Raw genomic sequence first — 27526 nt, 5'->3', positions numbered from 1 at the left:
CTCCTCACCTGTAAGGTGAGACTGGTGACTGATGAGTTACTGATCTGTGGCAGGGATCAGTGAGGTGGTGATAGAAGAAAGGACTTTGGTGACAAGCTGTTGACAGAGGCCGGTTCTCTTTCTCTTGTAGCTATGTGTGAACATGTGGAGGTCAGTCTGTAAACATGTTTAACACCGCTTCTTCCATGAGGTGGGATGTGGCTATTTTTAGGACTTTTATCATCACATAATCTTTTTTATGGATGTGATTCTTCAGACTTGTCAGTTTTTCCTAACAAACAATGGAAACAAAGCTATTACCATTTCTTACGAAATACCAATTTTCATCGTGGCATGATAGGACATTTTATAAAAGTACCTCAGGAAAGGACATCTAGGTAGTTCCCAGTTATAAGAAAAACTACAGTGAGCAGCTTTATGGCTGAATTTCTCACCATTTCTGACTTGTTTCCAAGATACAGAATTACTTCATCAAAAGGCACGTTGACTCATTTTTATTGTAGTGTTAATAAATACCATTAAAATGTATTAAAATATGTACATATGGTTTTATGTTAATTGAAAAACATTTCTAAATGTTAGGAACGTTGTGAGTACTGGTTGGTGGTAGGTTTTTGTGGTGCTGCCAACCCTCTGGGTTCTCAGTCCCTGCTGCCAGATTCGACCCACGCTCTGGACTCCATCCTGTCTTGCCCCAGGCTCTCTTTTTTCCTGTTGCTGGTTATGAGTGACAGTCCTGGAGGGAGGGATCTAATGGTTTTACAGTTTGTTCCCTCTGGGGCACTGCTCCTGATGGAATGATGAGTGAGGGAGAGGCAGCGTGTGGCTCTGCTCAGCCTCCTGTTTCTGTCGTTGTGGGTTCCAGGAGACAGGGCCAGAAGAGAACCAGACAGGGATGGAGTAGTGCCAGAGCGCTGGCGTGCCGTAGTGCAGACACTCACAACCTCCCTGTTCTGTTTGTGTGACTGACAAAACCCACACCTGTGGGGCACAGCCAGTCCTTTGGCCACAAGCCCTGAGGCGAGGGGAGGCTGAGTGGGCCGCCTGCGCTGACCGCCTCATCCGCCTCCTGCCTTGCAGTGACCTGACCAACGGTGCAGATGGGATGCTGGCCACAAGCTCCAATGGGTCTCAGTACAGCGGCTCCAGGGTGGAGACCCCGGTGTCCTACGTCGGGGAGGATGACGAGGAGGACGATGACTTCAACGAGAATGACGAGGACGACTGACGTCCTCCCCACTTCAGATTCAGCTTCAGGAAAACGTTTAGGGAAAAGAAACTTTTTTTTTAATGTGGGTTTTCTGTTTCCTTTTGGCCTACTCCCAAGAAGATATTGGTAAGCTATTGAATTTAGATATGCACCTCTGATAAGCAAGGATTGTTTCCCGTAGGATTAGGACGTGCTGTGGATGTGTGTTTTGATACCAGTGTGCTGATGCAGAGCGTTTATTTACTTGTTAGGATTTTGTGTTTTCATTTGCTATTTTTGTTTAAGTGCAGAGTTCATTTTTGCCCCTGAAAAGTTTTTGCTGAGTTTGCTGAAGAAATTGTATTTCAACCACATCCAAGAAAATAAAACACCTCCTGTTGTGGATAGTGAGCCCCAATGCTGCTTATTTGCCGTGAGTCTGGACGGCACCCCCGCTGGCAGATAGCGAGACTGGAGTTTGTTCAGTGGTACGGTGTCCAAGCAAACAGCAGAATTCAACTTTCTAAACAACCCCAAGCAAACAGCAGAATTCGACTTTTTAAACAATAAACACCATCAACCTTATTGACTTTATTGTCCCTTAAATTATATTGACTGTTGTGATTCCATCAAGCTTATACACTCTTTTCTCTCCCTATTTTGCAGCAACAAATTGCAAAGTGCTTTTGTTTGTTTGTTTTTGTTTGGTTAAAGCTTATTGCCACGCTGGTGCGGCTATGGAGACTGTCTGGAAGGCTTGGAATGGTTTATTGCTTATGGTAAAATTTGCCTGATTTCTTACAGGCAGCGTTTGGAAACCTTTTATTATATAGTTGTTTACATACTTATAAGTCTATCATTTAAAGACATGTACTGAAACAAATGTATTTGTTTCATAAGCATCTTCCTGTAATCTATTATAAAATTGAAATTAAATATAGAGAATGTTTTAACAATTTTTTAACTCAAAATTTGTCAATCATTTTTAATAGTTCTTTTTTTATAAAAAAAAGGAATTTAAGGACAGGCAGTAGTCTCTTTTAAAATTTATTCACAAAACCCATTAACTGCACAGTTGCTATTAGCTGCCTGTTCTAAAACGATAGTCTTTTTATTGAAACACAAATAAACTTTTCTGTAATATTTTATGGAATATAAAGAGACTTTAATTGTTTGACTTGTTTAACTTGGCACTGTTAGTTTTTATTAATAAAACGCGCATGGGCATTTTAAACAAGCTGTGTTTCTCTAATTCAGGATTATTATCTAGAAATTTGTCTGTCTTGTTGGTTTTACTTTATACTTGAGTGAGAAAGTAGGTTGTTAGGCCCAGACGCGGTGGGCCCGGGTGGTCCCTGTGGGCACGAACCCCACCACCAAATGTTGTCTGAGGCACATCCTCCGGGAGCCCATCCTGAAGGTGGAAGGTGGCCAAGGGTGGAGGTCTTGGTGGACACAGGGCAAAGAGGCACCTTCCTTTTTGGTGCCTGTGGTGCACAGAAAGATAAGCCAAGTTCGTTGGCCTTTTTTCACAATGAAAATTCAGACAAAATTTAAAAGTTTGACTTTGAGAACAAGTATAAGATTGAGAGGATTCTGGGAAGATGGTGGAATAGGAAGCACCAGGAATCTGGCTCCCCAGGTAGACGTCTACCTCGCGGGCAGGATCTGCCTGATGCAGCTGTTCTGTAACTACGGAATCTACTGAAGGCTTAAAACTTTCAGGGAGGCTTGGTCAGCACATTGCAGTTAATTTTGGTCCATTTCAGCTTTCTACCCCGACCCCTGTTCCTTCATTTTTCTCTTTCCCCTTTTGGGAGCCAGACATTGAAGACCAGGACGTATAAAAACAACTGTGTGTGGGGCTGCCCAGGGAGAGGCTCAGAAAAGACCCGAGAAGACCTTACCTTTACACCTCAGGCTGAACCATGGCACAGGTACAGCCTAGAGCTGTCAAAAAAAAACGATAAACACAGCAATAACAAAAATGGCAAATCCGGGGGAACAGGAGACCTCTTTTCAGAGTTGTACCACAGTAGTAGATTCAGATGTCCAGTTTTTAACAAACAATGACAAGGCATACCAAGAAATAGCAAAGTATGGCCCATTTAAAGGGAAAAAAATAGAAACAAACTGTCCTTGGAAAGGATCTGTTGGCAGGTACACTAGACAAATACTTTTAAATAACTGTGTTAAAGATGCTCACGGAAGCCAGAGAACATGTGCAGAAAGTCAAGAGAATGAAAACAGAACCAAATGCAAGGATCGTAATGAGACAGACAACCTGAAAAACCAGAAAGAAATTCTGTAGCTGAAAAGTACAGTAACTGAAATGAAAAATTCATCAGAGTGATTCAAAGGCAGAAGTAGCAAATTTGAAGACAGGACAGTGGAAATAACTGAGTCTGAGGAGCAAAAAGAGAAAAGATTGAAGTGAACAGAGCCTGTGGGGCCTGCAGGACACCATCAGGCTGACCAGAGCACATGTTGTGGGGTCTATGAAGGAGAAGAGAAAGAAAGGGGCAGAGAGAATATTTGAAGATAATAATGGCTGAAAACGCACCGAGTTTAATAAAAGACATGAATATAAACATCGAAGATGCACCGTGACCTCCAGGTAAGATAAACTCAGAGATCCACACCGAGACATGTTGTAATTAAGCTTCCAAAAGACAGAGAAGACCTTGAAAGCAGCAGAGTAGGAGCAACTCATCACATACAAGGGGCCCCCAATAAAATTATCCACAGAGTTTTCATCAGAAACTGGAGGCCCCAAAGCAGTGGGCCGGTATATTCACACTGCTAAAAGAAAAACAACAAACTGGGTACCAAGAATCCTACAACTGACAAAACTGTCCTTCAAAAGTGAGGGCGAAATTAAGACATTCCCAGATAAACAAAAGCTGAGGAAGTGCGCTGCCACTAGACCTGCCCTGCAAGATGTGATCTTATATGCAGGAAATCTGAAAGAATCCACTTAGTTTCAGGCACTAGAAAAAAATCTGAACCCATAGCAAGTAGAGGGAAGACAATTTAGTAAAAATTAGAGCAGAGCTAAAATTAGAGAACAAAAACAATGGAGAAAATCAAGAAACCAAAAAGTGTGTTTAGATCAATAAAACTGACAAACCTTTAGTTAGATATACTAAGAAAGATTGACATTACTAAAATCAGAAATGAAAATGGGGACTTTTCTACTGGCTCTGCAGAAATAAAAAGGATTATGAGAGAATAATAGGAACAATTGTATGTCAACATATTTAAAAACCTAGATGAAATGGACAAATTCCTAGAGACAAAACCTACACAGGTTTAATAAAAATAAGTAAAAATCTGAATAGACCTTTGACTACTAAGGAGATTGAACTAGTCCTTTAAAATCTCACTTTGGACCTAGTGGCTTCCCTGGTGAATTCTGCCAAACATTTGAAGAATTACTACCAGTCCTCAAGCTTTTCCAAAAAAATGGAAGAGGTGGGAACACATTCTGATTCATTCTGTGAAGCCACCATTACTATCCCGATATCAAAGCCAAAGACACCATAAGCACAAAATATCAACATGCCTGAGGAGCATTGATGCAGAAATCCTCAACAAAATACTGGCAACGTATTTAAAAGATTATGCAATGTAAATACTAGCAGCGTATTTAGAAGATTACACACCATGACCTAGTGAGATTTATTTTTAGAATGCAAAGATATTTTGACATAAGAAAATTGATCATTGTAATGCACACATAAACAGAATGAAAGAAAAAATCATGATCGTCTCAATGTTTTATTAAAAGCTTTTTTTTTTTTTTAAATATTAGGGATGGAGTCTTGCTCTGTCACCCAGGGTGGAGTGCAGTGGCGTGATCATAGCTCACTGCAGCCTGAAACTCCTGGGCTCAAGCTCCTACCTTATTCTCCCAAGTAGCTAGAACTACAGGTGTGTGCCACGATGCCAAGCTAATTTTTGGTTATCTTTTTACACAGATAGGGTCTCTGTGTTGCCCAGGCTGATTTTGAACTCCTGGCTCAAGTGATCGTCCTACCTTGGCCCCCCAAACTGCTTGGATTACAGGTGTGAGCCACTGCATTCAGCTGTAGTCATTGCAAGTGATGTACAAAAAGTATTTTATAAAATTCAACATCTTGTTATGGCAAAAAGAACAAACTAGGAATAGAAGGAAACTACTTCAATATAGTTAATGCCATATATGAAAAACTCAGAGAACAAACACCAAGGTGAAAGACTGAAAGCTTTTCCTCTAAGATCAGGAACAAGGCAGAGATGGCCACCTTGGCCTTTTCTATTCAACATAGTACTGGAAATTCTAACGAGGCAGTTATGCGAGAAAAATAAATACAAGGCATTCGTATTTGAAAGGAAGAAGTAAAACTATCTCCATTTGTTGATGTGATCTTATATGCAGGAAATCTGAAAGAATCCACTAAAAAACTAATAAGGTCACAGGTTGTAAAGTAAACAGGAAAATCACTTGTGTTTCTGTACACTAACAATGAAAATCTGAAAGGGGAATTAAGAAAATAATTCCATTTACAATAGCATCAAAATAATGAAGTACTTAGGAATTAACTTGGAGGAGGTGAAAGACTTAATACAATGAAAATGACAAGACATTGCTAAGAGGAATTAACAAATGGAAACACACCCCATGGCTATGTATTGGAACACAGCATTGTTAAGATGTCAACACAATCTGTAAATTACATGCTATCCCTGTCAAAGTCCCAATGATTTGTTTTTCAGAAATAAAAAATCTCCTAAAATTCATACAGAATCTCAGGTGACCTCAAGTAGCCCCAACAATCTTGAAGAGCAAAGCTGGAGGACTCATACTTTTGCTTTCAAAACTACAAATCTAATAATCAAAACAGAGCAGTATTGGGATAATGAAAGACCTGCAGACTAAAGGAATAGAATAGAAAGCCAAACACCCTGACATATTTGGTCAAGTGATTTTTTGGACAAGGGAGCTAAGACCATGCAATGGGGAAAGGGTGGTCTTTTCACAAATGGTACTGGGAAACTGATTATCCATGTGCAAAAAAATGAAGTGGGACCCTTAACACCAAGTGTAAAGCTTAGTTCAAAATGAACCTAAGATCTGAATGTAAGGCTTAAGACTATCAAACTCTTAGAAGAAAACAGAGTGACCGAGTGTGGTGGCTCACTCCTGTAATCCCAGCACTTGCAGGGCTGAGGCGGGTGTATCACTTGAGGTCAGGAGTTTGAGACCAGCCTGGCCAATGTGCTTGAAGCCAAATGAAGAAATCAAGATCTCAGTAAAGGTAAATATGTGGGCAACTATAAAAGCTAGTATTGTAAGAGGCTAGTATTGTAAAAGCTAGGCGAAACCCTGTCTCTACTAAAAATGCACAAAACCAGCCCAGCGAGATGGCGTGAAGTACACCTGTAATCCCAGCTACTTGGGAGGCTGAGGCAGGAGAGTCGCTTGAACCTGGGAGGCAGAGGTTGCAGTGAGCTGAGATCGCACCACTGCACTCCAGCCTGGGTGACAGAGCGAGACTCTGTCTCAAAAAACAAGAAAACAGAGCAGAAGTTTCAGGGCATTGGATTTGGCAGTGATTTTTTTGGATATGATACCAAAGGCACAGGGAAAAATAGACAGTGTGGACTTTATGAAAATATAAACCTTTCTTGCATCAGAAGACAATGTCAACAGAGTAGAAAGACAGCCCACAGAATGGGAGAAAATGTGCACAGCCTCTGTGTCTGGTAGGGGATTAATATCCAGGATATATAGAGAACTTTTAAAACTCAGCAACCAAACAACCTGATTTAAAAACAGGCAAGGGCTTTAATAGGCATTTCTCCAAAGAAAAATCTATGAATGGCTTGTAAGAACATGAAAAGGAGCTCAACGTCACTATCATGAAGGCAACACAGATTAAACTATAAAATAGAAAATAAACATTGGCGAGGATGTGGAGAAGGCAGAGCCCTGTACACTGTTGGTGGGGATGTAAAGAGTCGCAGCCACTATGGAAAACCAAATGGCTGTTCTTCACAGAATTAAAAACAGAATTACCCTATGCCCAGCAATTCCGCTCAGGGTATACACCCAGAGACATTTCTACACCCATGTCTACACGTACCACTATTCAGGGTAGCTAAACAGTGGAAGCACCCAAAGTGTCCATCCGTGGATGAGTGGACAAGCAAAGTGGTTTGTACGGACAGTGAAATCATCTTTGGAAGGAAATCCTGTCACGCTACAACATGGATGCCCCTTGAGGACGTTATACTACGTGAAATATGCCAGTCATAAAATACTTGTATGAGGTACTTACAGTCATCGAATCATGGAGACAGGAAGTTGAACGGTTGCCAGGAGCTGAGGGAGAGGGGATGGGGAGTGAGTGTTGAATGGGACAGACCTTCTCTTTGGAAGGTTGGAGAGGCCTGGAGGTGGATGGCAGTGATGGCTGCAGGACCCTGTGAATGTACCCAACGCCACCAAACTGTGCATTAAAAATGTTTAAGATGGTAAATTTTATATTACATGTGTTTTACCACCAAAAAAAATTGGAAAGACATAGAAGGTATGAAGGAGAGTTAAGTGTTTTATTTGAGTTGGCTAAATCAATCACTGAAAATTACAATAAAAGACTAGTTTTAGAAGAGTCATTTTTTCCTAATCTTGAATTACCATAAGCATATCAAAGGTTGTGGAACTTACATAAAACAGCGGGCAGTCATGCCTCAGAGCGCTCTGTGTGGGTGCGTGTGCAGCCAGCACCTGCGGGTGCACCGTGGCTTCCCGTGGCGAGCTTCCTGTGCCTGTTTCTTCCAGGCCTTGGGGGTTGAAACCCAGGGCTGGTGATTCTGAAGGGTGGGGCAGGAGCAGCCCCTGGCTTCATCAGGAAGGGGCTCTGATCAGGCACGGGGGTGCCCCTGCGGGTGGGATTGCTGGAGCCCAGGATGTCAAGGCCAGCCTGGGCAGCATAGAGAGACCCTGCCTCTGAAGAAAAAGCGGGGCTCTGGTGTCCACGGAGAGTCTGGGGATGGAGGAAGAGGCTCGGGTTCTGTGAGGGCCTTGAGATGGGGGCTCTGGGTGGTCATGGGACACATGGCAGGCGTGTTGGGTTCCAGCTGGGTTGATTTTGAGAGTCTGGTGGGATGAACCCTCATGGCTCCACCGTCACTTTTTAGAGGTTGACCTCTAGCCTCTGACCTTCAGCATGGCATGACCTTGCTGAGGTGACCCTGGTATCCCACATATCAGCCTGAGCGTTCTTAATACACAGCCGAGGGCTGCGTTCATTGGAATATTCTGGTGTCACTGCCCACTTCATTTCTTTGCCTGGCAGCACTTCTACTCCTGATTGGGAGCATGACCGCCTCCCGGTTCAGCTTCCTCCCACGTCCGCAGTGAGCGGGGCGGCTGTGCTTGAGGACTCTGGGCTTGTAGCCAACCTTGCTGGCGTGGCCACCCTTTCCCGCCCTGCCTCGGTTGAGTCAAGGACTTGTCTTCTGCTTCCCGGGTTCCTGAAAGAGCTCTCCACTGACTTCTCAAAGGGCAAAATAAAACTCAGACTTAAGTCTTTGGCGTGTAGCCCCTAATTTCCTTCCCTTTCTGTGAATCCTCACTGCCCAGCATGATGGACCGACCTGGGCTCAGGACCTGATTCCACAGGCTCCCACCCCTCCCGCAGATACCGTGTCTTCCGTGCTGGTGTCGTGCCCACCGGCCACCGCCGCCCTGCGTCTCAGAAGTCCCGCCGCAGCTGTGCTTCCACCTCATCTCCAGCTTGAGCGGCACACAAGCCCCCTCCATTCGAGAAGCACAGACTATGAGTGTGGCCACGCGTCCCATGACGTAAACTCACGTCTGCGCCAAGACCTTTGCCGGCAGTTTTTTACTGATGGAGTAAGCAATGGAGATGCTTGGTACAGCGTCTTCCATCAGTAAATTGATTTAGTTAACCTTACAACATATCTGCAAGGTTTTCAATCTTTCCTCCGAGACTGTTTTTCGTGGACTTTTCTCTGTGTCTGTTGGGGGCCGATGGATTTCGACGTGCCAGTCGCTTGTGCGTGGGGCCCTTGGGGTACTAACAGCCACACTGCTGAGCATGTGAAATCGGGACCCAGGCCGCACACCGCCGTCGGGGTGAGAAGCCCGTGGCCTTCCGTGATGAAACTGGGACCCAGGCCTCACTGCTGTCTGGGTGAGAAGTCTGTGGCCTTCAGCAAGAGCAGGTTTGCTTGTTTGGAAGAATGTTCTCATTTCAGTTTTTTGAAAGGGTTAGAGCTGCTAACTTAACATTTATATTTGGAGGAGAGACTTGTTCTTGGTGAACGAAAAGTGTGTTTGTAACTAACTGGGTTTTAAACCATCAGGTTGCCAACACCCTCACTCCCCACTGTTTGCCTCCTGGAGCTGCGAGCGTCCTTAGGTGACAACCCCACACAAACGTGGTTTTTGTAATTTTCCTGACTTGGAATGGAGACTTTTAGAAGGAGATTTTTAAGGAAGCGTTTGGTTTTTAGTTAATTTTTCTCCCATATCAGGAAACACATAATTTTTTTTTACATACAATAAGAGTAACTTTAATATGTTTTATGTTTACAACTTAGGAATTGCAATTTTAAAAGCAAAAATTCAGAACATCATTAATGTAAGCTGTGTTTCATATCAGTGCATTAGTAGTTTTTATATTAATGTGGGGAGGCAGTTCATATTGAAGTGTAGAAAAATAAATTATAGTAAGAAAGTGATGTCTACATAAGAGAAGATGAATTGTTTTTATGACCTGGTTAATTAGAGAGTTGCTGCCTTGTGTTCCCATGGAAGCTGGACATTCTTATAGCAGCAAATTCCACCTAAAAACTGTAAGAATTCAATAAGGAAGAACTGATACTCGGAGCAGGCCCTTCACATGTGGGTGCTTCTCTGGAGTTCCCACACTGACAACACCGTTGCTGTTCTAAACCGCTTTTGGGATGATTTGGCAGGGAGCTGACGGGCAAGGTAAGCCCAACCAGGAGGGTGTCCATAAGCGACCCCGCAGGCTGTGCCCAGGACCCCGTTTCACTTCTCAATCTTGAGTTTGAACTCCACTTTCCCTTCATATGGGTCGTGGGGATTGTTGAAGGTCACGTGCTCCGCCATGACCTTGCACACGATGGCAACCTCAGCGTTCCTGGGGACGTTGAGGAGCTTCGCTGCCACCAGAGGGTTGCTGTAGTGGGGCTGAAGTGGGAGTGAGGAAAGGACAGGTGTTTCAAAAATCTCTGAAGTTAAGGAGAAAAAACTAAGCAAGGAAGTGTCAACAGTCAGGTTGGTGCAGAGAAGCAGCTCTTTTGTGTAAGACTGGCCCTGACCGAATGCATGCCCTGGAATTTGCTGAGATAACACCTCCCATGTAAAAATGGAGAGCAGCGGTCAGGAGGGGACAGACAATACCAGGAGTAAATTCAACTTCCAACTCTTATGATGATTAAATAAAAATGAAACAGGAGAAGCATGTGACGTGGAGGAAAGTCTTCAAAGTGGATAAGCAGTTGTTTTAGAGGATCTGGGAAGTAGAAAAGTTAGGCTGGGCACAGTGGCTCATGCCTGTAATCCCAGCACTTTGGGAGGCTGAGGCAGGCTCATTGCTTCAGCCCAGGAGTTCAAGACCACCCTGGGCAACATACTGAGACCCTTTCTCTACAGAAAATATGAAAATTAGCTGGGCATGGTGGTGTGTGCCTGTGGTCCCAGCTACTCAGGAGGCTGAGGTGGGAGGATCACTTGAGCCCAGGAGGTTGAGGCTGTAGTGAGCTAAGATGCTAAGATTGCATTGCTGCAACCCACCCTGGATGACAGAGCAAAACTGTCTCAAAAAAAAAAAAAAAAAGTAAAAGAGTTAGAGTTGTATTTTCATGTTGCGTGAGAGGACTGTTTCCAGGTAGATATAAGAACCTGGGCTTGGGAAACATGCAGACTGTTCCACAGTCAGGACCGGCTACGTCACGCCTTTGTTTCATTTTTCTACATGAAGGGGCTTATTGCTTTCCTTTTGCTAAGTGTGAGAGGACTCAGCAGCTGTGGTGAGGGAAGCATGGAAGGAAGGAACCTACCTGGGCTTTCTTCCCATAATAAGGGAAGTAGTGCAGACTGAAGGTGCCGTTGGGAGGGTAGTAGTCGACCTGCAGTGGCTGGCCAAGCTCGAGGGGCTGGTCCTGGGGAGGAGAGGCCACTGCCTGAGTCAGGCGGGAGCTGGTGTATGCCCGTGTCTGTGTGTTGTGTTTGTGTGCGTGTGTGCACACACGCACTATGTAGGTGCTTGCATAAACACTTTATTGCATACTTAGCATAAATCAGATGCAATCTTTCTAATCAGTGCTGAGATCTCAGCAAGGATATGATTTGTTAGCATGCAAAATGCCCAGTGACCCCTCCAACGTGTGCTTCTAACAACTTGAAGTGTTGGAAGGATGACGTAGGTGGGTGAAGCTGGGAGGTGGCTTGCTTGTCTGTACTTGAGGGTAGCCACTGCTCAGCGGCAAGGGCTGGTTTGCCAAAACTGGGTTACAAGTTGGTGTGAGTGGGACAAGTGAACATGTGTTTTTGTGAGATTGGGGCCCTCTCGTTGCAGAAGCAGAGACTTGCCCAGTGGGTAGTTCAGGGTCATCAACGAACAGCTGAAGGGCGCTTTGGATCTGTTAGAATCTCAGGAGCCGCGGTGTGGCCCAAATAAATTAAAAAAGGAAAAGCAAATCCCCGCGGCCCACACCGAGAGTGGAGGCTTCGAGGGAAGTGAGGTTCCCTCGGACCCCCGAGTGGGAAGGCTCCACGCAGTAATGGAACCACGCTGTGAGACCTTTGCCTTTGGATGTAATGGTGGAAGCAAACCTTAGAAAACATTTAATTTAAAAAATTTAGTTTTAAAAAATGTCGACTTAAAAATCAGTTTTGAAAAACAACCTGTAATTAGCTTGAGATCAGTGCCAACTCTTCGCAGTCCATATACTAAACACAGTTAAACGACTGTAGCTGCTGGCAAGCTGGAATCTTTTTGTAAAGAAGCACATAAAAAGGACAGAACTGGTGGAAGTGCATTGGTCTTTCCACATCGCCACCAGGCATTTTGAAACATGCTGCTGACACGCTACTCAGATGCTTTTGGAAGCCAAACAATAAGGAAAATGCCCCATGTTTCCCTTGCTGGGTTTTACCCCCCCATGGTGGAGCTCGCTGTGGTGATGGTTCGGTGTTTACATCTGGTTTACTGGGCCCACGGCCGACATTCCTGGAGAGAACCAGGTGGGCCGTGCCCAGCGTGAACCAGCACGACCCTGACAAGCTCCTTTCCTGGGGCGGCTCTGCCCGCCGCGTGGCCGTACTCACCAGGAAGGCACAGTCCACTCTGGGGGCCGAGCCGTTGCTGGGGAGGAACTTGACAATCTAGAAGGGAAAAGCTTGAGTGTGGCTGCTCCCCAGCCCCACCGCCATGTGAGGTGCGCAGCACCCACCCATGTTGCTGAGACCTAGCCGGCCCCAGCCTGGGCTTTCTGACCAGGACTGAGAAGGACCCTTGGTCTGGTTTGCAGCTTCCCTTGGAGGAATTCCCCACAGGTGTCACCAACTCATCATTCAGAGCCACAGCCCTCCTCCCACCCACCCATCAGCAGGCCGCTTGGCCTAGGCTTCAGGAGGCAGCTGGCAGGAGGCAGAGCTAGGGCGGGGTGGTCTTAGCCCTCAAACCGTGTCCAGGTCTGCGGTGGAGTGCTGAGAGGGCACAGGCCAGCTTGCCTCACAGCAGGGCTGGGTCCACCTCCTGCTCTGCACAGCTTTTCCAGAAAACTCTCTCTGGCCCACCTGGGCCTTCAGCCTCCTTCCCCACACCTCTTCCCTGGGCTTCTCCGGCCCCAGCCGTCCCCTGCTGTGCTCCGAGGGTGGCAGCTGCCATGAGACGGGCACAGTGGCCACCACGCCCTGCTGGGACCCCCGTCACGGCCCCTCCATGCCGGCAGTGTGCTGAGACCCTGGCTGACAGAGGGACCCGTGAGGTGTAGAGGGCACAGGTGTGCAGCCTCTTAAGTGGAAAAGGAACAGCACAGCTGCCCGGAGGCCCAGCACAGAGCTGCTGATTGGTCCATGGAGCGGTGGCCCCAAGCCCTCTGCCTGGCCAGGACCTGCCCTGCTTGAGCCTGGCTCAGGGGTCACCTCCCCACACCCACTAAGGGGCCCCTGGTCCCAGGTTGGAAGCCTCTGCTTTAGAAGGTGCTAAACCCCTCCCAATCCTGACTCCAGAACTTGAGGCCCCTTTACTTGGCCCTGGCATCTCTGGCCACCCTGAAGGGGGCCCTGGCCTCACAGAGATCCCTGTTCAAATGTTTCCACATGTTTTAGAGGGCCGGCTGTGTGCTGGTGTCTGACAAATAGTTTTAAATTTGTATCTAAGAGTCACACGGGACAGGTGCATGCCAAACCAAGGTACAGGGTGGTGAGGCCAGAGTCCCTGTCCCACTTGGGCAAGCCCTGGACGGGACGCCTGTGCTCCTCGTGGTGGGTGTGAGTGACAGGCCCTGACCACACTGTTGTAGTGGTGCATGAAGGAGACCCTCAGTACTCACCCTGTTCATTTTAATAATAAAACACGGCTTTCCTTCTTCAAAGCCGAAGTTGGGATCCGCCAGGCCCGAGCAGTTCTGCAGCATATCCGCCGTGAACTTGCAGGAGAACTTGGTGTGGTTGGGAGCGTGGAAACTCTCCTGGAAGAAGTACTGCTCGGAGGTGCAGTTGATGCTGTCCCCCTGGGCTGCTGGAGAGTAGCCTGCGGACAGACGCACCTGCCAGCCCTGTCCTGCCCTGGCCCTGACGCCCGGCTGCCCCCCGGGAAGGCCTTGAGCCCTGAGTGCGAGTTTCTCATGAAATAGAAAAGGCCGAAGCTGTGGAGCCGCTTCACCCCTCACCCGCCGCTTCACCCCTCACCCGCCGCTTCACCCCTCACCCGCCGCTTCACCCCTCACCCGCCGCTTCACCCCTCACCCGCCGCTTCACACCTCACCCGCCGCTTCACACCTCACCCGCCGCTTCACCCCTCAACCGCCGCTTCACAACTTACCTACCTACCATTTCACACCTTACCTGCTAGGAAGGCGTGGAGAGTCTGTGTGAGGTCTGCCCAGGTTCTGTTATCAGAGACGTTGTAGACAATTTCCAGGCCTTTCTCCCCGTAAACATCCGGCCTTAAGGTTACCCCTGGAGAGAGAGACCTTTGTGTTTAGTGTCTCCAAATGCTCACCACGTTGAAGCCATCAGTTCTGAAGTGGCTGAGGATACGCCAGAGGCTGTGGCCCAACCCAGGAGCCTCGTCGGAGTAAACTTGTCTGCAGCACAGGAAGGAAGGACCCTCAGGACAGCACAGTCAGAATGCAGCCTGGGCTCCTGCTGGGAGTTGCCCTGGCCCTGAAACCTGGCTGGCTGCCATGGTGGGGGGTGGGGGGTGGCTGGCTCTCTCCACCGGGTGCCTGCTCTGTGACAGGTGATGACTAATCCAGAGGCTGCACCTGGGTTTCTGTGTAAAATTGTATTTGAACATGCATTAAAAAAAATCTTCACTGGTTTTGGTTAAGCGGTCTAACAACATGTTAACTGTAAAACGGAACATCGGGATGCACACAGCGGTGAGTTAAACCCAGAGCCGTCGACTTTCCCGATGTGAACCACCAAATGTGCATCCTTTACACACTTTCCTGTTTCTGTGGAAACACAGATGCAGAAACGTGTGTTTGCTGCAGGTCCTTAGGACCAGCCCGCCATCCACACGCCACTGGCTTCCCAGTGGCCACACACACCACACACTTCCACTTCCCGTGCGATTGGGAGCCTCTTTTTCTGTCATTTTGTGTCAACTCACCTCATTCTTTCCATAAACGTGGTTTCATTGTGTGAAGCCTGCAGTTTGCTTAGTTGGTCCCCTATGGATGCAGCTGGCTTTACATTTGAGGCTAGGTGTTGCTGTTTTGTGGATGTTGTTACAGTAAAATCTATACATGGTTTAAAATAAAAACCTTCAGCAGGGTCTAAGGGAAAAGGAGGTTCTGCACTTGCTCTGCACACCGATGGGGACATCTGTCCTGTGGCCTCTGACGACTCGGACGCCTGTTCCTCTGTCCTCACACCCTGCTGATGTGCAGGTGACCAGCGGGCTCTTTTCTGCTGGTCTCCCAGGCGTGCTCCTTGGAAACTGTTTCCTGTGTGTCCTTGCAGAAGCATTCCATGTGCATATCCAAGCACAGGAAGTAGGTGGATGGAAAAACTTTGTCTCTATAACAAAACCCTTCTGTTTCATAATTAAAACTAAAGCCAAAGTCAGATTTTATAATTTGGCCTCATTTTCCTCATGGAAAGAAACTAAGGCGCCGCTTATGCCTTGGGGCTGCTCTTAAAGCCGGTTCGGGGGCTGGGGGCCGCCCTTGGGGCGGGGTGTGTGGCTCACCCTGGGGCTGCCGGGCTGGCCTCTCTGGGCTTCATTTCTGGGGAGGGCACGGGTCCCCGGGGCGTCTCCAGAGCCCAGGAGGCGGCAGCCAGGCCTGTCACGCAGCGTGGGGGCAACCTCCCCGGCGCTTACCTGGTGACCGTAGCTGGTCTTGGTAGTCCGGTGTGTACGGGTCCACCGTCTGCATCAGCACGTAGAGGCACAGGGCGAAGAGCCCGGTCATCACCACGTAGAAGGCCACGTAGTACAGGCTGATCCACACTGTGACACAAGGCAGGCACAAAATTTACCACGTCAGCCATTTTAATGCACATAATTCAGTGGCCTTGAGCGCGTCCATGATGTGGCGTGACCATCTTCCCTACCTAGTTCCAGAACATTCTCCTCCCCCAAAACAGAAACCCCGTCCCCACGAACAGTCACTGCACTCTCCTCCCAGCCCCGCACCACCGGCCATGTTCTGCCTCTGGGTTGGCCTGTCTGGACGTCCGCATAGGCAGAATCCTGCGACCTGAGGCCGTTGCACCCAGCTGCCTTCACTCCAGCCGCAGTTTGAGATGTGGCCGAGGATGCGCCACCACCCCAGCTCCAGCAGGAACCGAGGGCCCTCGAGGGGGGAGTTATGGTTCCCCCATCACAGGAAGGGAAACTGAGGCAGAGAGGTGAGGTTCTGCTCACAGTGACCCGTAGTGTGGCCTGGAAGCGCATGGCCGGCCCTGCTTCCACAAGGACATCAGGAAGAGAAAGGGAGGAAGGGAGGCCCTGGAGATGGCTCTTCTCCGAAGCAGGGGTGTCCGTGGGCACCGGCCACTCAGGGTGCAGCTTCATCTCAGCTGCTTCTGAGACCCTCCTGTGAGCTTCCCCCTCAGAGTCAGAACCTAACGGAAGCCACCGTCCCCGTGGCCATGGGCGGCTCCTGGACACAGGCGGCTCCTGGATGCTGTCTTTGTCTCTGTAAATTAGCTTGTGTGGATCGCAGCAGGCATTTGCAGGGAGATACCGCCAGGAAGAGGATGGCTTTGTGTTTGCTACGGCTTTTGTCTTTCTGGAAAGTCTGTAATGAACTGGGCCACCTCCACCTCCCCGGTGATGTGGCATCGATTCTGCTTAGTGAGCCGTTCTCCAGCGACCCGAAACACAACCAAAGGGCAGGACAAGTCAGAGAGAAGCAAGGGAGCCCTGAGCTGTGATGAGAGGCTGTGGCCTGCGGACCACGTGTCCTCTCTGAGCTGTGATGAGAGGCTGTGACCCGTGGACCACGTGTCCTCTGAGCTGTGATGAGAGGCTGTGACCCGTGGACCACGTGTCCTCTCTGAGCTGTGATGAGAGGCTGTGACCCGTGGACCACATGTCCTCTGAGCTGTGATGAGAGGCTGTGGCCTGTGGACCAAGTGTCCTCTTCTGTGAGCTGGGACAGCACAGGTCTCTGAGCCAGGTCCCTTCAGCACCAGCTGGGCTCAGGGCTGGGTCTTGCTCACCTGGCATCCACTTCGAGTCCCTCCTTTCCCCGCCAGGCGTCCCTGGTGATGGCGTTCTCGTGTGGCCACAGCAGCTTGGCTTCAGCCTCTGGTGTTGAGTTTCCAGCTTCAGCAGCGTGGGGCCCGCGGTGGTGGAGGGTTTCTGTTCTGTCGCTGGATCATGCCTGGTATCTCCCTGGTGCTGGCCCTGCAGGTCCTGCCTCAGTGTCCCCAGGTCACTCCTGATGTAGCTTCTATTTGACTTGGCCGCCTGCCCCCCGGGGACCTACGCTCGTGAAGGCAGGGGTCTCCGTTCCCCCACTGCGGGTCCTGTGGGTCTACTCTGGGGCCTGTGGCACACAGTGGACACGTGGGTGGTGCGTGTCTCCTCAGTGGCTGCTGACCCACTCTGTGGCGAGTCTCAGCTCCACCAGGCGGCTCAGCCCTGCCTCCTGGGTAGGAGCCCGAGGTTGGCCAGGCTGGGCCCAGGCTCGGGTGGGCCGTGCTTCTTGCAATTCTTGGGCCCCCGCTTGCACCACGGTGTTCAGGGCACGGTTTAGTGCACAGGGGAGGGGTTGGGAGGTGAGTGAGAGTCCCATTCCCGCCAGCTCCCGGGGCCGGCTGGGCGCAGCTCACTCCGCCTCTCCCGCACCTGCACCCGTCCCCCCGTTAGTAAGAATAACGTGTCCTATTCCTTTTGTTTTTGTCATTTCACTTGAGTTGTGTTTTCCTGGGGCCCTAAGGCTTTCTTATCCCCAAACGGACGCCATGTCTACCGGCCAGGCAGTGAGACCATTCCGGAAGGTTCTCTGTGGCCCTGCAGCCAGGAGGCCGCACATGGGAGTCTCAGCATCTAGAATGGCCCGAAAGATGGGGCTTCCAAGGGCCTGGCCGGCGGCCCCCAGCCCGGCCCCTGCCCTCAGCTCCTTCCCCTCCTGGCCTCCCGCTCTGCCGCCCCGCCTGGCCCAGGAGGCCCTTCCACCCCTGGTCCCTGCCCCTCCAGGAACGGGGTATTTGTTCTACTTCAAATGCGCCCATGACTCCAGCTGGCTCTGGTGCCCTTTGAGACCACGGAGCCTCCAGCGAGGGCTGCAGCCTTCACCAGCACTGTGGTGAGTGTGGGGGATTTGGCAGCGTGTCGCGGGCGTTCCCAGCACGTCTCAGCTACACACACAGGTGGGGCGGGCCTGGGGCTTTGCATTCCCACCTCGGCTCTGGGACCCCCAGAGCTGGGCACCGTGGGAACTGAGGAGGGCCTGGCCTTCCCTGGGATCTGGGGACGGCGCCAGGCCAGCCAGTGCAGCCGCATTCCAAGGCCCAGGGGTCGCAGGGGGAGGTGGGGGTGCAGAGGTGCTTCCTCCAGACTCTCTCATAAGGGGTGAGGGCGTTTCCCGGAACGGGTGTGGCAGCCCTGATATAGACGCAGATGCTTCCACCACCTGTGTGGCCTTGGAGGCCCAGGCATCTGCTTTCCTCCCAGGAGGGCCAGGCTGCCCGCGCCTCTGTGCAGCCACAGGGACAGGACCCCACAGGGCAGACCTCACACAAGGTGCAGGTGCTGCAGGCTGAGGCAGGCCTGGTTTACTCCCCACCTCCGCGTCTAGGTGCCAGCGGGTGTCCCGGAAAGAGGCACCGGCAGCTGCGTCTTGGCAGAGCCCCTTATTCAGGTCATTGAGTGAATCTGTGTGACCAAGGAATCGCCATTGCCACCTTTCACATTATTTTCAGAATGATTCACTTTAGAAACATACTTTTAAAATGCTGTTCTCAGACATACGGCTGAAATTTGGGGCCAGTCTGTGGACGCCCTCCACTGGCGTTCTGCAGTCGGGGCTCCAGGTCAACTCAGCCTTCAGGATGCTCTGGGGACCCTCGCTTTCCCTGGGAGGCAAGTGAGGCCCTGGCTGAAGCCCGTCCACGCCATCCGGGCAGCATCTGGGTCTCACTGTCAGGGGCCCTCTGCTCCCCTCCTCCTGAGCTCACCTGGAGGCTGCATTCTCAGAGCAGCCCCCTCCATGCACCCAGCCAGCCCGCCCCCTGCACGTACCCCACCGGGACAGGGTGCGGCCCAGCATCTGCCCCGTGTCCGGGTTCCAGCAGTAGCGCTGGAACTCCTCCATGCGCTGGCCGCACGTCTTCTTCTCCTGCAGAGCCGCCATCGTCCCTGGCCTGAGATCCTGCCGTCTGCTCCCTGCACCCTCTACGCCCAGACTGAGGCCAGACACCCACCTCTGGGCTTTATAGTTTCCTCTGCCAGAGGTCAAAGGCATCGCAGGCGAAGGATCCCAGGGAGAGTCCACGGCCGAGTTATCAGCGCCGGCCATCGCCTCACCAAACACCAGGGGCCGGGTGCAGCCTGGCCGTTGCCCCTGTGGGGGGCCAGGCCCTCGTTCCTCACCCGGCTGCTCTTGAGACGCCCTTGGCTGCTGCTTTGTCTGCTCTGATTGCGACGAGGGCACGTTCCGGGGTGAGCAGCACTCACAGGCCCTTCCCCTTCCCTCCTCTCCTTCAGGAGGGAGATCGAGGTCAGAGCAGAGCCGGCCTGGACCCACTGTGTCCACGACCTTGGGCTGAGCCAGCTGGGGCCGCATCCCTGGCCTGGGAGGGTGTGAGGCAGGCGAGTGAGGGGTGACCGGCTCCCTGGGCCCCCAGTGCGGCCGCCCCGATTCTGGGTCACCCAGTGGAAGGGTGAGCCTGGCAGCCGGAGCTGGGTTGGCAGGGAACACAGGGGTCCCCGGGGGCTCCTCTGCCTCCCAGATTCACCCAGAGCAGCAATATCCTCTTAGATCCCCAGAGGGCAGTGGCACCGAGGGCCCTTTAGGATTTTTTTGTGTCTATGGAGGAATTCATAAACTCCTAAATCTAGAGGTCCTCAAAATGAAGTGCACAGGAGCCCTGAGCATCTGTTGAATGCAGATTCAGCCCAGCGAGTCCTGGGGGGCCCCAGACTGCATTTCTAATAGTGCTGGTGGGAGGGAGTAAGGCAGGGTCCAGGTGGGGGGTGCTCAGCCTGGGCAGCACCTCAGGGTCACCGGGGGTCTGGGCAGTGCACTGGGGTCACAGGGCTGAGGCAGGGACCATGAAGTCATCACTGCCCACTTCCGCCTGGAGATTCTGCCTAAGCCTCTCGCCCATGGGGCGGGGCACCAGGACGCGGAGGGCTCCCAGGCAGTCTTGCTGGGCGGCGCACTTCAGAACCCCGGCTCAGAGGCTTTGCTGTTGGAGACAGGGTCTCTGGATGGCAGATGACATTGCTGCCTGCTGACTGCAGCGCCCATCTCTGCAGGAGGGTGACGGGAATGCAGGACAAATGAAATGTGCTCGGGGGCCTTCTGACCAATATGAATCGAAGTCGACTAGCCCTGTGCGTCCAGAACTACATGCAGAGTTTCCCACACTGTCACCTCTAGGCTGTCCCTCTCAGGGACCCGTGTAACTAAATTCATTTCTTAGAAGAAACAAAATTCCTCTAGGCATTATGCTGCTTTAATTTTTTAGGATAATTTAGAGTTTGTAAAATAATTGCCCTAAAATTCAAATGGAATGATGTCATTTTAGCTTGGATTCTTATCATTTCTTTTCTTTTTTTAATTCCTAATTTTTATTTCTTTTATATTTTTGTAGAGATGGGGTCTCCCTATGTTGCCCAGATTGGTTTAGAACTCCTGAGTTCAAGGGATCCTCCCACCTCGGCCTCCCAAAGTATTAGGATTACAGGTGTGAGCCCCCATGCGCAGCCATAATTTCTTGATGGACCCATCCTACGCGTTTCCTTTAACATTGTACCCATTTCTGACTTTGGAATGTTAGGGCAATAAGAACACAGAGTCTGGCAGTAGAGGCCACACTCTGATTGTTCACAGACTGTGGCCCTGGGACCCCAGAGTGCCAGGGGTCTGACAACACCTGTATGCAGCAACTGTTGTCTGTGAAGTGTATAGATGCTCTTGAAATGAACAAAGTATGAATTCTTTCTAAACATCTTTGAATTTAGTCTTCCTAATGTAGTCTCTGGATTTCCAGAAGCAGGTACATGTGCTGAGCTGTACACATGTTATCAGGATGACCTTCTTCTGGACACATACGTGTAGGGAGGAGGGCCAGAGACCTTGGTAGAGGGCAGTTTCCCCACAGCATGCTCTGAAAACATAGAACTAGCTGCTCCATACAAATTGGGTGCCAGACAATGAGGGGGGCCCAGGATCCCACCCACATCTGGCAGCCACCGGTCACCCCTCTCTCCCCCCATCTGAGTGGTGTCAGACACAGCCTAGTAGAAACTCAGGACTGTGACCACCACACAATGACAAGGCCACCTCCCACTGTGGTGTCAGTGGAGACCATATGGAAAACCAGGACTGCTACCCACCCACCCAACAGTCCTCAGAAGCCCACCCAAAGGTTCCCAGTGGGAAACCTAGACTTCTGGTCCCACGTGGTGTTAACAAGGTGAAGCCTCTCCCTTTTGCTGCTGAAGTGGGGTCAGAGAAAGCCAGTAAAAAGAGGATTAAATAATATGAAAACATCTGGGTTTCAGTAGATAACCACTCATCACACAAAGAATGAGGAAGATGTTAAGATGAATTAATACAAAGCTGGGTGTTTTGGCTCATGCCTGTTATCCTAGAGCTTTGGGAGGCTGGACTGAGGGGATCATTTTAGACCAGGAACTCCAGACCAGCCTGGGCATCTCTGCTAAAAAATTAAAAAATTCTAAAAATGAATTAAAAATGGCAATATTTGCCAACACCAAGGTGACAGAGATGTTACAATTAGCTGCCAAAAATTTTAAAGCAGCCATGATAAAAATGCTTGAATAGCAATTACAAACAAGCCCAAAACAAATGAAAAACTAGAAAGCTGCAAAATATGGAAAGCAAACTGATAGAACTAAGAGTAGACATAAACAAATCCACAATTATAGTTGGAGATCTCAACACTCCTCTCTCAACAATTGATAGAAAAACCAAATAGAAAATTAGCATGGATACAGAAGAACTCAACATCATCAACCAACAGGATGTCATTGAGATTCGTAGAATACTCAACAGAGAATACACATTCTCTTTAAGTCGCCATGAAATATATATCAAGATAGGCCGTATCTTGGGCCATAGAGGAAGTCTTAGCAAATTTAAAGAATTTAAATCATACAGAGTATGTTCTCCAATCACAATGGAATCAAATTAGATATTAATAACAAAGATAACAGAAAAACCTCCAGATATGAAACCTGAACAACATACTTCTAATACTCATGAGTCAAAAAGGAAGTTTCAACGGAAATTTTAAAAATACATAGAACTGAATGAAGAAAAAATACAACATATAAAAACTCAAGAGACATAGCTAAAGCAGTATTAAGAGGAAAATTTATAGCACTAAAAATGCATATTTTAGAAAAGAGGACAAGTCTCAAAAAACCTAAGCTCTCATCTCACAAACGTAGAAAAAGAAAAGCAAGTAAAACAAAGCAAAAGCAAGCAAGCAAACAACAACAAAAACAAGCAGAAGGAAGAAATTAAAAGATAAGAGCAGAAACTGATGAACTTGAAAATGCAAAAGCAATAGAAAGAACTGGTTCTTTGAAAATATAAATAAAATTAATAAACCTGTGGCTAGAGAGAAGGCTGAGATAACTGATAGCAGGAATAAAATAGGAGCTATCACTACAGACCCTGCAAACATCAAAAAGATAAGGAAGGAAATACCATGTGCAATTCTACATACATAAACTTTACAAGTTAGATAATGGGCTGCTTCATCAAAAATCACAACTCACCCAATTTCAAATAGATAATGTAAATAGACTATAACTATTAAGAAAACTGAATTAATAATTTAAAATCTCCCAATAAAGAAACCTCTAGGCCCAGATGATTTCATGGGACAATTCTACCAAACACTTAATAAAGAACACCAATTCTTCACCATCTTTTGGAAAACAGAAGAAGAGGAAATATTTTCCAACTCATCTTGTAAGACCAGTGTTACCTTTATACCAAAATCAGACAAGGATAGTTCAAAAAAAGAAAACTACAGATCAATATCCCTCATGAATATAGATGCAAAAACCATAAACAAAATTTGGTAAGTTGAATCCAACAAAGTATAAAAAGCAAACGCCATGACCAAGCAGGATGTATTCCAGGAATGCAAGCCTGGTTCAGTATTCAAAACCCAATCAGTGTGATCCACCACATTAACAGGCTGAAGAAAAACCACACGATCATATCAATCAGCGAAGAACAAGCATTTGATGAAATTCAGCTTCCATGTGACAAAAGCTCTCAGCAAACCAAGAGTAGAAGGAAGCCTGTTCAACTTGATTAAAAGCATTGACAAAAAACCCACAGCTAACAGTATGCCCAATGGTGAAAGATGAAATGTTTTTTACCCCAAGACCGGGAACAAGCCTCCCTCATTTTTATCCAACATTGTACTGTAAGTTCTAGCTAGAGCAATGAACAAGAAGAGGAAATAAAAAGCATGAATGTCAGAAAGGAAGAAATAAAAGTGTCTTTATTTGCAGATAACATGAATGCTTATGTAGAAAATCTCAAAGAATCCATAACAAAACTCCTACAGCTCTTAAGTGAGTTTAGCAAGGTCTCAGGATACGAGATGAAGGCGCAAGAATCCACCATACTTCTATATACTAGCAATAGGCATACAGATACCAAAATTAAAAACACAATACCATTTATGATTGCTTAACACCAAGAGGGAGATTTAGGTGTTAGAATCTAACAAAACGCATACAGGACTTGCATGCTGAAACCCATGTAATATTGATGAAAGAAATTCGAGTTTGAATAAATGGAGACACACACCATGTTTATAGCGTGGAAGACTCAACAAAGAGATCAGTCTCCCCAGATTGATAGATGGGTGCAACATAATTCCTATCAAAATCCAAGCACAATGCTTTTGGTAGATATATACAAGATTATTCTAAAATTTATATAGAAAAGCAAAGGAACTAGAATAAGTAAATATTTTCTTGCATATTTTGAACATAGGGTTTTTTTAAACAGTTTTTGAAGATTTTTTTGAAAAACAAGAATAAAATGGGAGGACTCAGTCTACCCAATTTCAAAGCTTATTATGTAGCTATGGTGATCAAGATTGTATGGTATGGTCAGAGGGAGACACATAGATCAATGGAACAGAAGAGAAAATCCAGAGGTAGACCCACACAATATGTGCAACTGATTTTCTGACAAAGGCGCAAAAGGAATTCAGTGAAGCAAAAATAGCCTTTCAACAAACACTGCTGGAGCTATTGGATATCCATTGGCCAAAGGGGGAGGAAAAAGACCCTCAACCTCTTAAACCTTCTACAAAAAGTAACCCAAAGTGGATATGAACGTAAATGTAAATTGTAAAACTATAAAACTTTTAGGAAAAATACAGGAGAAAATCTTCAAGATCTGGGGCTGGACAACACCAAAAGCACAATCCATAATATTTATAGTCAACAAAATTTAAAACTTCTGCTCTATGAAAGCCCATATAGAAAGGAGGAAAAGACAAGCTATCACTGGGAGAGGATATTCGAAAACCGCGTGTCTGACAAAGGACTACTATCTGATATTGATATAATCTCAAAACTCATGACAGGAAAGCAAACAATCCAGTTGTTACACGGTCAAAAGATGTGAAGAGACATTTCACCCAAGAGCACGCACAGATGGCAATGCACACATGGAAAGGTGTTCTTCCACCATTAGGGAAATGTAAATTACAACCGTAAGGAAATACCCCACACCTATCAGGAGGGCCAAAACAAAAGGCCGTGGCAGCGCTAAACTCTGGGGAGGATCCTGAGGAAGGATCCGCTCACCATCGCTGGTGGGAATGTAAAATGGCACAGCCGCTCCAGAAAACAGCTTGCTGGTTTCTTCAAAACTAAACGTGCAATTAGGATACTTTTGGGCATCTACCCCAGAGAAATAGAAACTTATATTCACACAAAGGCCTACACAGATGTTTATAGCAGCTTTATAGCTAAACACTGGAAACGACCCAGCCGTCCTTCAACCGGTCAATGGCGAAACAGACTGTGGCACCCTCCTCCCTGGAGCACACCTCAGAGACAAGGAGGAGGGAATGGCTGACACCTGGGGAACGGTGCTGAGTGAGAGAAATGCAGATCCTGAAAGGCTACATAGCGTCTGACTCCATTCATGTAATGTTCTTGGAGAAGTCGTGGTTGCCGGGCATTGAGGAGGGCGGGCTGGAGGAACACGGGTGCGTCTGTGAGTGGCACAGGAGGGTCCCATGGATGGAGGTGGCCTTTGTCTCAACCATATGGATGTCAATATCCTCGCTACTTGGCAAGATGTCATCATTACAGGAGACGGAGTTAAGGATACACAGGATCTCTCTGGATTGTTTCTTAACACTGCATGTAAATCCACAATTATCACAGAATAAAGAGTTTAATTAAAAAGAAATTTCCAGGGCCAAATGAATTTGGGAAACGACATACTTTACTTCTCTTTGAGAGCCATGTTCACTCTGAAATCACTGAATAAGCCCTGTGATGGGCATGTTTAACATATTTTTAACTTTGTTTGTTTAACATATTTATGACTGCAGGTGGAACGGCCCCCAGTCCAACAGGAAGCCATCCTCCTCAGACCCCGTGCCTCCGCAGCATCGGCACCACCTGCGAGCTTGTTACAGGTGCACAGTCTTGGCCCGCCCGGCCACTGAAGCAGAATCTTTATTCCAGCGAGGTCTCCGGGCGATTCATGTGTGTAGCTGTTTGAGGCATGAACCAGGACAGGCAGCAAGACGTCAGCAGAGACGGCTTCACTTCACAAGGCACCACAGTTGCCCCATTGGGTGAGCAGGCAGGAAGGAGTTAACGTGATTGGCCCAAGGTCACTGCTGTGAAGGGCAGGGCTGGGCCCGTGCAGGGCTCCTGGCTGACGATGGGATATCACTCCCCTCAAATATTTACTCGTGATCCACCTGCCAAAGCCCTCAGGAGGCCGTGGGGACATCGGCTCAGTCTGCAGGCCCTCGCTTCGGCCTCCTTGGTTGCTACAGAGGACCCTGCCAGGTGCAGCCCCCAGTGCCCTCCCACAGTTGCCTCTTCTCCCGCGTGGAATGGGGTGGGCTGACAGTCTCGACCTCTCCACGCTCCGGCATTCTTCCTTTCTGCGACACTTTGCTTCCTCCTGGTGTGAGCTGGAACCAATCCCCTGCTGAATTCCTCCTCATTCTTCTCCAAACCTTTACTGAGTATCTACTGTGTGCTGGAAGAAGACAGGCAGGGCCATGCCCTCATGAAGCTGACAATCCTATTGGTGTGACCATCCCCAGGTGTGTCCCAGGTGTGTTGCAGGTGTGTCCGAGGTGTGCCCCAGCTGTCTCAGGTGTGCCCCAGCTGTCTCAGGTGTGCACCAGCTGTCCCAGGTGTGCCCCAGCTGTCTCAGGTGTGTCCCAGCTGCATCCCAGGTGTGCCCCAGTTGCATTCCATGTGTGCTCCAAGTGTGCACCAGCTGTCCCAGGTGTATCTCAGGTGCGCCCCAGTTGTATCCCAGGTGTGCCTCAGCTGTCTTAGGTGTGTCTCAGGTGTATCCCAGGTGTGTCCCAGGTGTGCCCCAGCTGTCTCCAGTGTGTCCCAGCTGTGCCCCAGGTATGTGTCCTAGGTGTGCCTCAGCTGTCTCAGGTGTGCCCCAGGCATATCCCAGGTGTGCCCCAGCTGTCCCAGGTGTGTCCTACGTGTGCACCAGCTGTATCCCAGGTGTGTCTCAGGTGTACCCCAGGTGTGTCTCAGATGGGTCCCAAGTGTTCCTCAGCTGCATTTCAGGTGTCTCAGGTGTGCCCCAGGTGTGCCTCAGGTGTGCCCAAGCTGTCCCAGGTGTGTCCAAGATGTGCCCCAGGTGTGTCTCAGGTGGGTCCCAAGTGCCCCACCTGCATTTCAGGTGTCTCAGGTGTGCCCCTGGTGTGTCCCAGGTGTGCCCCAGGTGCAGCCCAGGTGTGTCCCAGGTGTGCCCCAGCTGCCTCCAGTGTGTCCCAGCTGTGCCCCAGGTGTGTGTCCTAGGTGTCCCTCAGCTGTCTCAGGTGTCTCAGGTGTGCCCCAGGCATATCCCAGGTGTGCCTCAGCTCTCCCAGGTGTGTCCTACGTGTGCACCAGCTGTATCTCAGGTGTGTCTCAGGTGTGCCCCAGATGTGCCCCAGATGTGCCCCCAGTGTGTCTCAGGTGGGTCCCAAGTGTTCCCCAGCTGCATTTCAAGTGTCTCAGGGGTGCCCCAGGTGTGCCCCCGCTGTCCCAGGTGTGTCCAAGATGGGCCCCAGGTGTGCCCCCACTGTCCCAAGTGTGTCCAAGATGTGCCCCAGGTGTGTCCCAGCTGTCCCAGGTGTGTCTCAGGTGTGTCTCAGGTGTGTCCCAGGTG

General features: G+C 49.0%; 2 protein-coding genes across 12 annotated transcripts in view; one reads left to right on the top strand and one right to left on the bottom strand.

The window, feature by feature from the left end:
• TFDP1 (transcription factor Dp-1) overlaps positions 1-2423 on the top strand; it is a 55722-nt gene extending 53299 nt beyond the window's left edge. For all 10 annotated transcript variants that reach the window (XM_063618585.1, XM_055244215.2, XM_063618587.1 and 7 more), the window contains one exon: positions 1081-2423. In XM_063618585.1, the coding sequence (XP_063474655.1) occupies positions 1081-1228 (148 nt within the window). In that variant the 3' untranslated portion in view covers positions 1229-2423. The remainder of the gene's footprint in view (positions 1-1080) is intronic.
• A 6958-nt stretch (positions 2424-9381) lies between these two features.
• Positions 9382-19327, bottom strand: ATP4B (ATPase H+/K+ transporting subunit beta). Of its 2 annotated transcripts, XM_055244596.2 has the most exons (7): positions 19162-19327; positions 15790-15918; positions 14304-14417; positions 13790-13989; positions 12561-12617; positions 11291-11392; positions 9382-10418 (listed from the first exon to the last, which is right to left on the bottom strand). In XM_055244596.2, the coding sequence occupies exons 1-7, from the start codon at positions 19271-19273 to the stop codon at positions 10257-10259; spliced, it is 876 nt and encodes a 291-aa protein (XP_055100571.1). In that variant the 5' UTR covers positions 19274-19327; the 3' UTR covers positions 9382-10256. The 2 variants fall into 2 exon arrangements, with proteins under 2 accessions (XP_055100571.1, XP_063474662.1); XM_063618592.1 differs by having other exon boundaries at positions 9382-12617; positions 19162-19297.
• Positions 19328-27526: the final 8199 nt, after the last annotated feature.

Source organism: Symphalangus syndactylus, chromosome 15 (assembly GCF_028878055.3).
Source record: "Symphalangus syndactylus isolate Jambi chromosome 15, NHGRI_mSymSyn1-v2.1_pri, whole genome shotgun sequence".
NCBI lineage: Eukaryota > Metazoa > Chordata > Mammalia > Primates > Hylobatidae > Symphalangus > Symphalangus syndactylus.
Note: the sequence above shows the minus strand (reverse complement) of the source record. Positions and strands in the feature narration are given on the sequence as shown.

Excerpts from the sequence above, each read along its gene's own strand:
- ATP4B (XM_063618592.1), bottom strand. The coding sequence starts at position 19,273 with ATGGCGGCTCTGCAGGAGAAGAAGACGTGCGGCCAGCGCATGGAGGAG. Across the intron at positions 14,418-15,789 it reads AGACCAGCTACGGTCACCAG|GGGTAACCTTAAGGCCGGAT; the intron begins GTAAGCGCCGGG and ends CTCTCTCTCCAG. Across the intron at positions 13,990-14,303 it reads TCTCCACGCCTTCCTAGCAG|GCTACTCTCCAGCAGCCCAG; the intron begins GTAAGGTGTGAA and ends GTCTGTCCGCAG.